We start from the raw sequence: 12,508 nt of genomic DNA, 5'->3' as shown, positions 1-12,508 counted from the left end.
TGGTCACTTACTAACCTTGAAGCAGCCTTCAATGCCATTGACATGACTTCGATGACCATGAACAAGATTTTAAGGTATTCATTTTAATTTAAAAAGAATCGACAAAAAATCATTGGAATAGGTTTTCAAGAAACATAGTTCTATATGGTACCGATTTATTTATTTCATTCACAATCACAAGAGGACACTGGCGTGCCCTGATATACAATATAGATTATACACACTCGTTAGAAAATAGATACATGTTACCAGCGGTACCGGGTTACTCTCTCCATTCGAAAATCACTTGTCCAGTGAAATATGTAAATACTCGTCAGCCCGTTCGTTCGTCTCGTGATATGATATGCATGCGCGTCCCACACATATCGATCATCTACGATCGATATTTCATCAGTTTGACAAATCCAATGGAACGATGCGAAGTGAAACGACATCGTATCGTTCGACGTTACTCGAAAAATCCGATTACGGTACAAAAAAAGTAACCCGCTAACTCGAACATTGACGCATAATAATAGTATACAGGAACGAATAGAAAAATGCCAGATTGAAAAGAATTCATACACTGACGATGAGTATCAGGCAGGTCGACGACCTCACTTACATCGAGCGTCGCTATCTTTTAACTAATTGTCGTATTCAAAGTTATAATAATAGCTACCAGCATCGGCTGCTGAAAGGATATTTCTCGACTTAAAATTAGTACTGTCCTAATCCTTTGCTTGGATTTTATTTGAGAAACCAGGACGCTAATTTTACTCATTAATAGGAGAACATTAAATATAGTTGGCTATTGTTAAAGAAATTATAAGTAGAAAATAAATAAGAAAGTATTGAAGAGGAAAATACGGAAGGGAACACGGGATTGGAAAATACTGGCAAGGTTGAAATCCTACTGCAAGGCAATTAGGGATATACTGTAGTATAGCAAAGCCATATGAAAGATGCTACATGCATTAGACAGCACTGATCATAAATTTTAATGGTATTTGTTGCTGTAGCTCGGTTCCTTTTTTTTTTTAATAATATTATATTCCTCTTCATAGTTCCCCATGTCTATAAGAACACGTTTTCTGTGACTACTTTTCTGCTAGTAGCACTTATATCTAGTAACACTTATCCCTCAGTAACCTTCACTGGTGAATACTCGTGACCTTAGCTACAGTATTACGGTATTACAGATCTATTCTATCATGTATCTATTCCTTGCATACACATAGAAAAGAACGTTCTTCAGTCTCAGTACGTTTGAACGGCTACTCCAATTGGAAAACGATGCAGGCATCGCGGTAATTACGTTCACCGTATGAAATTGTTCGGGTAAGTTCAGTCTGTAGTACAATGTTTGTAATTCGTACGAAAGAATATAATAGTTATGTTAATTTTGTCTGCCGTGTAACCAACGATGGGCGTCGCTGGAATCTCAAAGGACGATCTCGGAAAACTCACCGGCAGCCAAACTATCAAATTGACTGGATACGCGTATTAGTACAACGATTATACAAATATACGTATATATGCGTGTATATGCTTAGAGGATTAACCACTAAAAGCTTATGACGTTCTGCGCTACTTTCTACGATACTACACTATTTTGCAACTTGGCACATTTTTATCGTGTCTCTACTGTACTTACGTTATCACCATTTTTTCTTGCAATTAGTTCAAAAATTATCATCCTATAGTACCTCTTTCACAGTAATCTATGTTTCGATACAGGTTAAATATACTTTCAACTACATGGAACACAGAGTGTCTTTACAAACGAAATCTCATACCTTAATAATTAAGCAGGCAATTATTCTGTCTTACGTATACATCGATTGCTCGCTTCTCGACGATCCTCCTCATCCGTCTGTCTTCCAAAGACGCCCATTTACATGCAGGAATGCAGCTTCTATACTTTTCATGGCTGATCGATCGTTAACCGACATAAAATACGAGCCATCGCGGACGATCAAGGTATCATTAGACGCGTGACAATTGGTACCATTTTACGCGCGCTCCTCTCGTACACCCCGTGTTCTTCAACGTTATACTTGATTATTATATCTGTTATACATATTTCTTACGATATATCATAATGTCGCTTGTATACGTGTGATATACACGCTCCGCATCGTTCGCGTTGATTCATTTCTTTACGACGCAGCCCTTCGCACGTGCATGCAACGTTATCGAGTAGATACACACGTATTAGAATAAAGTTCGATAAATGTCCCTAAATAAATTCTCCATGCCTCTACGAGACGCTCCTTTAACTTCTCTTTATTAACTTAGAACGACTCTATTTCTCTCTCTCTTTCTCTCTCTTTCTCTTATACTAGCGCTACTATCGTCGATTTTACGACTTTTCCACAATTTTGTATTTCCTGAATTACCATTAAGAACTCTTACCTTCTAAATCTTCTAAATCTATAAGATTCCCAAGAAATCCTCTCCTTCCTTCCTTTTCCGAGAAAAGGATAGCTGAGGTAGACAGGCGCCATAATAGAAATTATCTACAACGGCCTTCACCAATTCAAACTCTTAAACGTAATGATATCATTGTCATTACATTACACATTTTCCTTGAAAGGACTGTACTCGCACGTTTCTGTATGTGTGTTTATTTGTTCGTTTCATATGAATGCACGTACCTCCGGGCGCGTTATCACAAACAGTGCCCATCGACGAGCTTCATACCGAAACACATATCGCGTTAAATAAGAACATTTGCGCGAAATTGGCGTAGGAGCGTGAATTAGTAAACGTCGCTTTCGCTACATCTATTTTTATCTTGTTTTTTCGTCTATATTATCCTGCTCTTCGTTTGGTTGCTTTCCGTTGTGTTCGTGTCGCACGATTCACATAGAACAACGATTAGTAACGTTCACAGATACGTTTACGTTTAGGAAATATTGCTCTATTCGAAGTCTACAGGATTTATCTGGTTAAATCGGTTATTGTCCTTAGAACATTTCCTCGTAGCGTCATGCATAGATTAATCGACAGAAAGAGTTAACTTCGGAAGCACGAAAGAGGTGCTTTGATTATACGATAGGATCCATCCGGTGGATTTCACGAAGATCACTATCTGAAGCGACTATTGTATGTATCGTGTTGTTTATTTCGTATATTATATCGCAAGCCAACAAGTGCAGCTTAATTGCTGTGCAACAGTGTCACGTATATAAGTAACATGTAACCATATATGTTTCACATCGTATAACTAACAAACTTTATGCGTTGTTGACATCGTATTTGTAGATCTCATCGAGTTTAAATATTTACGATGCTCGTTACATAGGCATGCAGAGATAAATGATCCGACTGAATCGGAGCTTATAGCAGAATATTTCTGTTTCGTAAAATACAAATTATTTGTAACAATATTTTTGAACAGCAAAGGATACTAACATCCAAATGAAAAAAGATTTACAATTCAGGTACAATTAAGGAAGCAAAGATAATACTACACAAATAAATTTTAAATCGCCGACGAGCATTACAGGTAATTGTGAAACAATTTCGAGTAAAATCTGTGCGTTCGACCGATCGTTCTCCTCACTGATCCTTTTGCTCGTATCGATTATTTCGAAGTGCTGTGTATATAGCAAAGCTTATTTTCTCTATTCACAATTCTACTATTCTTTATATTCCGCCAGAAAATTATTTTCCAATATCGTCTGTAGAAATTTCACGCGTCTATAGGAATCCCAATCGTTATCCTGGTCTCTTGGTCGTATTGTTCGATCAGAAAAGAAAGGGTGTTTGTGAAAGTATCGAGCAGCGAACAGTTCGCGCGTTTCGTTATTTTGGATCATCATAAAATTTTGCTCTATTCTCAACCATCTATTGGGTCAACGGATCTCTTTTCTCTTGATGATAAAATATATATGCTCGTGGTATAGTTGATAAACTATATTTCGTATTCGTGTGTACGCTTGAATGCAGGACCAGCCTGGATTCGTTCTCAAAAAATAAACTATTCTATCTTTTATTTCTATCTTGCTCTCTTTCTCTCTTTCTTAATATTGTTTTTTTTTATACTTATATATATATGTATATTTTTTCGTTACTTTTTTTGAAAAGATAGTTTGAGCAACCTGGCCATCCATCAACTCCGCTATCATATTACACTTTTACAAACATTCTACTACGATCTACTGTTCGTTTACTATTTCACGCTCGCTACGTTTAATTATATTCCAAAAAGCACAGAGTGTGTTATGTCTTTTTTCTGATTTTTTTCACATTTTTGCTTTTTTTTAATTTTTGGTTTGGTTTGTTTCTTTCGTATTTCTTTCTCGAGCCCTTCTTTTTTAAGATAGGAATTGTACTTAAGTCAGTCAAGCGGTGTGCATTAAATGACGACAGAAGGAAACAACGCCCAAGCCGACGTCCGACAAGAACTGCGACTTCCCACGATACTTATTCCAGCCGTGCTGTTTTCATCTGCAAAAGATTCGCGCTATTCCATATCGAAGTTTCATTTCCACGAACGTCCGCTCTTAATCGCCCCATCTCTCAATCAAAGTCAGTTGTGATTGCTTAATCTTTAATCTTGTAATGTAAGGTTTGTCCCAAAATGATAGAATCATCCTAGTAAATGACACTTCTCATTGTACGATACCCTACATGTTAAACAAAATTATGATATCGAGTTATTTAAATGTTTTCTTAATACCACGCTCTTGCATTGGCAATTCATTTTGCACTAGCAATCCGATTGTGCTTAGACATATGTTACGTTGTCGTTCTGCACAATGTAACGTGGTACACTACTTGCTTCATTAGGCATGTTGTTAACAACGGAATGTATTCAATTAACAAAATTGCAAGAGAACTTGCAAAAGATCAGATTATCGAAATGTTCAGAAATAATAGTTCTATTAAGGGAAATTTCAAGAAGGATGAAACGTTCGCGGCATATAATTTCGGATTTTCTAAAATTTGACGATGCATATGGAGATTAACCCAGGTGATGCATATGTACATTAACAACTTATCAAAAAAGGAGAATTCTGAGAGAAATGAGCAATTCCACAATAAGTGTTCAGCAAGTGGCCAAGAATTAAAGCTGTAAAATCAACAGTACGCAGATGTTACCACATCGGGTTAAGGACAAGTTGAATGTAAGCGTATGAAAACACAGCCACCTCTAACGCAAACGAATAAAACAAAACGGTTGAACTGCACCACATTATACACATGGCTTGGATAAGCAAATGGAAAAATGTCGTCTGGAGTAACAAAAAGAAATTCAATTTAGACGGTCCAGATGTCTGAAGAAACTATTGTTATAATATTCACAAAGGAGAAAGAACATTTTCCAAACGATAACAAGGTAGTGGAAGTGTGACGACATGGAATGCATTTTGCGGTGTTATTAGAGCACCCTTTTAGATCTTATTTCTAGTAATATCAAAGCTAAAGATTATCGAAACATATTTCAGAATAATCTATTAACATTGAAACAATTAACAAACTATTAGAAATATTATAAAGTGACTATATCATTTTGAAACATATTGTTTTTGTTTTGTATTAAAAAACGTTTTATTTTTATTTTATTTATGTATATATTATATAAGCAAAAAAGAAAAAAACGTGCAGAGAACTTTCAGAACAGATACTTTCAATGATGATCCTACCATGTTGGGACTTAATTCTTTCAGCTCATTTATCATAAAATAGTACACATTTCTTTGTACAATGTAGCTGAAAAACTCCCTCCCCTTCGTGTAATATTCTTTTCATTACCTGACTCAAATTTGTTCTCCAAATCTTGAAAATCGTCTTTAAAGACTTTCTCAGTCAAAGTATCTTTCCAATTTTACTATTTAAAGAAAAAAAAAAAAAAAAAAAAAATTCAAAGAAGAATCAAAATGCCAAAATCTCATCACTAGTATGGAATTTCTTTCCTAATTCTTTCTTAATTTGATCCTATTTTGAAATATTAAATATACAAAGAGTCTTCATTTCTACTCAAAACGAAACATGTTAACGAACTCCCATTTAAAATTACTTTGACAAGTTTAAAAAGCTATTCATTCACTTACCTGCTATTCAAGCAGCTCAGACTCACTGGAAGAGGTTCCGAACTCACGGCAGGAATATGGCCAGGAACCGTCTCCATCAGTGGATACCATTGCGTCACCGGTTTCCTTGGGTTCTCCAGCATTTTTAGCCATTGTTCGCGTCCAATACCAATGAAATCAGCACCAATCGCTGTGCAGCCCATTAATTCGTTCGAACCGATTCTACAAAGGAAGTCAAGCCGTGGCCGATCATTGATTGATCTGCGATCGAAACTGCGTTTCACGAAAAACGCATTTCTGTACCGCTTACCTGTCGTAATCGATTACTTTTACTATGAGACTGACGTCCTCGATGTTTTCCGCCGGCACATCGAATACCAGGATCTCGTTGTACACGGGGAACAACGTGTTCTTCTTCACAGAGGTCTTCTTCTTTTTGATTCGTCTGTCCTGGCACAGCAGGTACACCTTCACGTATGGGTCTGAAAATGTAGTGCGTTAAGTATTTTCTGCATGTTATTGCAGCAATAGAGAGAGAATGGTTGTTGGAATATTGATTTTCTGTGCGTTTTTCTTTTTTTTTTTTTATAGTGGCATGGGACGCGAGAATGGTGCTGGTTGAGACGTGAAGTGCAGTTTTTAGGAGAATATGCTAAGTGATGTATTATAGCGAACTTTATGATAGAGGAACATCAAGTTGAGAGAGTGTGTGGTCTTCCTTTTTACGCGAGTCACTGTTGGTTCATGATAAAAGCTCAACTTATTAAACAAACGACAATATTCTTTGTAATTCTTTCGTTCGACTTGTTAGCAAAATAGTGGAAGTGTTACTTTTCTCTAATGAGAGAGTATAACGTAAATTTCTCATTCGGATTAATGAACATTCTCCTGAAACTTTTGTCGGAGCACGTATTAACAATTCAAAATAACTGAAATGTTTAATTTTATGACATTTTCCATCGCGACGAAAATGCATGTATTTTTGAACATTTTATAAATCTTGTATTCTTATGTTGCTCATAATTTCTTCTTATATTAAATATAATTTTGTACTATATGTATATACAATATGCTATAATTCTACTTATATATCCCAAGGGTATGAAATTATTTTTAAACAGACAAATCACATTACATACTAAATCATATAAGGATAAAAATTGTGGTTTATTGCCTAAAATAAACAATTTAATATATAACGTAGTCGCACTTATCGACTCAAAAAATTTCACGTCACGCATTTTGCCGCTTATCGACGATCGCGAGGGAACAGTTCCAAGCAAATTACCTGAGGATCCTGTTATATCCATAGCTTTCAAGTTTCTCGCTTTAATTACAGTCACTGTTAGCCGGCCAGCAGTCGGTAGGTAGCAGAGCGACAGCATCAATTTTCCCAAGTCCACTTTGTCCTAAAGGAACGTGCAAAAACCGGTTCAGTTTCTAAAGTACAGGAGGCTAAGATGATGTCCAAAGTCGAGGTCAAAGTATAGACCCTGTGAATTTTTTCCCGCAACTAGCACAGATATTATTCTGCTATCTTCTACTTCTCGTGTATCTTTCTTTTTCTTTAAATAAATTTTTAGCTACTAAAGCAAAGAGTGTGAGTTCTATTTTCATTTAATTTAGATTCATATCCATTCTTTCTTCTCTTTATAGAAATGTTATCGTACTCTAAGTGAAACTATGAAATTTTAAAAGGCGCCCTAATACTGAAACTCGCGGTGAAAATATTTCAATAAAATCAAATGATAAAAAACACGTTTCAATGACATATTCGCTACCTGCATGGCGCACAGAATGTCCATCGTATACTCAATCTCTTGTTCGAGGTCGGTGCAGTCCAACAGCTCCTTCCACACCACTTGCCCGATTAAATCGTTCCGGGAAAATCGATCGAAGTCGTAAACGGAAAACTGAAGATACTGCTCCCTTAGTTCTTCGTACGATACACTGGTGGCAGATAATTGTATTGGTGTCATAAAAGGTCCACATGTAAGATGATAATTTATAAAACTACAGATGGTCGAGGAATTTTTCTTTTAACACAATTATTTTAAAATTCGTTCAATCGCGTGTGCTAACCTGAATATAAATGTTTCGTTGAATACGGGATTTAGATTCTTTCGATGCACTTTCGTTTGATACTTCTTCTTTCGGTCTGGTAAAAGATACACTTTAACATAAGGATCGCTGCTACCTGTCACATCCTTCACTGGTAATTCTCGAGCTTCTAGAATCTGTAAGAAATATTATATTTTTGGATTACAGTGATTATTTACAATATTTCCAAACGTTCTTTCCTTTGATACGTATATCTTAATTAACTCGGTTGAAACGTATCGAAAGAACTGTCAATAAAGCGAACTGGTATCAAATGATCGAGCATGTCGATCTGATTTAAAAGATCCCATTAAAAAACATACATGTATGCAAATGATTTTTTGCTCTTCATAGGTATAATATGATGGTGATTTGAACTGTCTGTTGAATAATAAAGTAAAGAATAAGAATCTAATTTGAAACGACTTGCAAAGTAGGTATTGAATGTAGTGTATAACGGAAACTTATATAAATATATTTCGATGTAATATTGGGAGGCTGGTCATCTGTTTCATTTGTCTGGAATTGGGAAGCTACTTGGTATGCGGAAAACCGTGAAACCGATCCGTTTGAGGGGAAGTGTATTGTATGTATGGAAATGTGCAAGATTGATGTCAGCTGTGTCTCGAATAAAAATTTAAGCAGATTGAGTTGATATCTCTGTATATTTGCTGCTACTTATTAAGTTACTGAGAAGGTATTAACTTAAGGCGATAGTTATTAAATGTTATACATCCAAAAAAATAAAAATTTTGTGGGACATAAAAATATTAAAGATAGTAAAAATTTTAATTTTTAAACATAGTAAAAAAATTAAGTTTTGAACAAGAAACCGATAGAATAAATTCTTTATAATACTCGACAATTTCTCGAATAATAAATGGATGCATAATGCAACAGTGTTCCTAATTCCCATCTTATTCAACCTAATGCCATTTAACCTGAAATATTATTACAATCGCGCAGCGATGGAAGGGTTGATGAAAAGGAGGGAAATAAAAAAATTCAGTTCCCAGTGGATTTTACCAGCGTTCCTTTATACTCTCATCCTCGACTAAATTTATGAATGAGACCGATTACGTGGCATGCATACATCCAGTCGCGTTTACATTTCTGTGCCACGAAACGTGGGTTCCGCCCTGTTTAGGACGAATTCAATCACCTTCAATTCCCATTTTGTGAACGCTAACACGTCGACACGTTATTTATTAGTCAAACAGTGACGACAGAGTTACGATAGCATCGGGTGCTAATCTAACCAAGAGCACTGCCCATCATAGTACCATCACGTAGATACTTTATTATCATTATCGAATAGCTCACACTAAATATGGCGACCAGTAATTAGCTCGCTCGAGTACAATTGCGAGTTGAATTTACCTACACACGTATAGTATCACGAAAACGTTCTCATTCTGACAGACTCTGCAATAGAATCGGTGTCCCCACATTGATCTATTTTCAGCGTTCGCCACAATGGTAGTTGTTCGAACGAGTGGGTCAATTATGCACCGTGGAATAGTATAATTGTCATTCCCATTACTTGGAATATTACTTTTATTCCTTGGAAACTTTAAAGTTTTTCGCAATAATGAAATTGTATCATGTGTATATGTGTACGTGTGCTTCTGATTTTTAGGTAGTTACATGAGAGTAATTTTTGGTTTCAAATAGTACATGTTAAAGGTATTCGGGCAGAGTTAATGTCCTACTTCTTCCCATTTTAAAGCGTAGATGGTTTAAAGATAATCTGAATGTCCTTATCAATGTTCATATTTCCTCAAGGTTTTTAAAATTGATCATATTTATTAAGATGAAAGTATTCTTTAGAGATGCACCGACTAGGGTTTTAGCCGACTAGTCGTTTCTGCCGATCATTTTCAAACATCGCTCCAAAACGTGTCAATTTCATGATTGTTTGATATTAGGAACCCAAGAAAAAGATTTTTTAACATTATTCGTTAGATTTATTTTATTACGTCTTTTTTCGTCTTTTAGAAGGGTTTTTTGTAACGATCAAATTAAGAAATAATGAACAATGTTTCTAGTTAATTGGTACTTATTTAGTTTCTTCCAATGAATACTAATTATTATTTCTAATTTTTTATGTTACGTACAAATATACACCCATAAGGAAGTATACTACATATTAGAAACGATTAAAATTATGTTAATTACATAAAGAAACATTGTACTTTGATTTCTATGCTACATCAAATTATCAGTAAAACCAAAAATTTAAGGCCGATTAAACCTTTTTTGCTGACTAGTCACCGATTGATTGTAGACTACAAAAATAACCGACTATCCGGCCACTAGTCGGTATATCCCTAATATTCTTTTACATTTAGTTTGCATTGTTAATTCATGTATTCACTGCTCATTCACTCTACACTCAATATTCCAGAAGCTATTTTACTAATAATATGTTAACAATATCTACTACCGATAACCGACAAATATCCGCTTAAGTTCCATAATTGATTCCAGTACAGATTCTCTATTGGAAAACCAGTTCTTAGGTAATACCACTCGCAGCTATGAATATTCAATGTAGGATTAGTACCTAGATTCGAGAAGGAATTATGTATTGAGAAGAGCGGTGATCGTTCTTTGACGTAAATCATCGACGAAGGACACGGATCGTTCGCGTAACGATGAATACGAAATTAATTTTGATTCGATCGGATTATGCATCATCGATTCACTTTATGCATCCCTGTCTTTATCTATCTTGAAAATTTTTTCTCGAACACGTCACGACCTTGAACGAATGCGCGGTTTAATCGAAGCGGCTGCACGTGATCGAACGTATCCTAGATCAGGAACAATATGATTTTGAAACAAACGATGAAACTAGAGCGCGCATGTCGGTCATCGTGCCAATAAAAAGAATTTTCTGTGTTCCACGTTGATTTCGCGAGATACGTGCGTCGCTTTGGAAAAAAGCTCGGCACTAGCTTCCGTCGATAGAGACACTCGGTATAAAGGAATAAGAGCGTGACTACCAGGCACGTACAGCGGTTTTCGATACACCGATAACTGTGTTCGTGGTCGGATCACTGCTGCGTCGCGCCGCGGCACGATGGTTTAATTTCGTGCCTCGTGCTATTGCGACACTTCCCTCCGAGAATTAATGGCTTAAAAGGTGTTTTAATTTTGAGTTCGAGTGCTTATACTTTTGTTAGTAGCGAATTAGCAGATCTGAGGTAGAAACGATGAAGAAGGGAAGCAAGGAAGGGGAGGAATTCCTTGAGATCAATAACTCTACAAATATTAATCAATCATTCAGAGGGGCGTGGTTTATCTGTTAGTAATTATAATTACTCCAATATTTCTCTCTGTGAAGTTAATACAGCCAACGACGTAAATCGAAATACTCTTCGCTTGTCTCAAGAGGTAGACCGCGGAAAGTTAGATCTTAATCCTCGGGGCATAACTTAAGCAACACTAACAATATCCGATATGACAACTCCAGTTGTACCTGGAATGCTTTCATAATATATACGAATGACTGCAAACAAAATACAGGTCCAGTTGGAATATCGTGAAACTCACTTTGACCACAAGACCCTCCATCTCCTTGTCATAGCGTAAAGCAAAATGTAGCTTGCCAGCGTACTCCATCTCCGTGGTACTGCAACTATCCGCATCCTCTTGTCCCAGCTCCTTTTTGTAAAGTTCAGGCTGCAAATGCGGAGACGTACGTTTAAAACTTCCAACAAACTAAATTTGCTAGTTTGTTTCTTTTGTCTGCACGTCGCTTCGTTGGTACACTGTCTAGTCTGTCTCAAATTCTTTTGGAAGATCGTTCGAAGAAAAAAGTTCTATTAAATTGTTTGTTTTTTGATGCTACTCTATTGTTTTTCGTTTCTTCCTTCAATATCAAATTTTTCCTTTAGAATACTGTGATAGATTTTCTGATTAACTGTGTTCCACTTCAAGAAAAGTAGGGAACAAAAGGGATTTGCTAATGCTAAGCGTACCTTGATTAAGCCAAGACTGGAATCGCTACGATTCTCCAAGCTGCAGATGCTAAATTTAATCGGTAGATCCAGACGATGGGAAAGTTGTCTCTGAAAACTCTGGTGTCTCATCGGTACAATGGGTAGGGTCGTCTGGCGCAATACCTATAAACAAGCCACAGTGTAACACGTTCATTGCGTCTTAATATCTCAGAAGTTTATCCTGAAAGTCGACCGCCTCTTCGTTAGCTGCTCAATTAACAACTTTCTTCGATAATGTTTCGCTATTTGAAATTTCCATTTACGTGTTTCGGTATTGTTACAAGCAAACTTTGCACCGTAAACAAACTAGACAGTGGAATAATCTTTTTAATATAATTTTCGTATATAATACCTACAAGGAAGATAGATGGTTAAATA

The 12,508-nt window shown here is 36.1% G+C and overlaps 1 protein-coding gene across 1 annotated transcript in view; it reads right to left on the bottom strand.

Annotated features, from left to right (window-relative positions):
• Positions 1-138: 138 nt before the first annotated feature.
• LOC132915113 (synaptotagmin-10-like) overlaps positions 139-12,508 on the bottom strand; it is a 53,639-nt gene continuing 41,269 nt past the window's right edge. Inside the window, exons 3-10 of the mRNA XM_060974797.1 lie at positions 12,110-12,253; positions 11,682-11,810; positions 8,106-8,260; positions 7,805-7,973; positions 7,312-7,432; positions 6,334-6,505; positions 6,045-6,245; positions 139-4,437 (exon numbers count right to left, since the gene is read on the bottom strand). Coding sequence (XP_060830780.1) covers positions 4,434-4,437; positions 6,045-6,245; positions 6,334-6,505; positions 7,312-7,432; positions 7,805-7,973; positions 8,106-8,260; positions 11,682-11,810; positions 12,110-12,253 — 1,095 coding nt within the window. The 3' untranslated portion in view covers positions 139-4,433. The remainder of the gene's footprint in view (positions 4,438-6,044; positions 6,246-6,333; positions 6,506-7,311; positions 7,433-7,804; positions 7,974-8,105; positions 8,261-11,681; positions 11,811-12,109; positions 12,254-12,508) is intronic.

The sequence above is a fragment of the Bombus pascuorum genome, chromosome 1 (assembly GCF_905332965.1).
Source record: "Bombus pascuorum chromosome 1, iyBomPasc1.1, whole genome shotgun sequence".
In the NCBI taxonomy this organism is placed as follows: domain Eukaryota; kingdom Metazoa; phylum Arthropoda; class Insecta; order Hymenoptera; family Apidae; genus Bombus; species Bombus pascuorum.
This window is presented reverse-complemented; position numbering and strand designations above follow the sequence as displayed.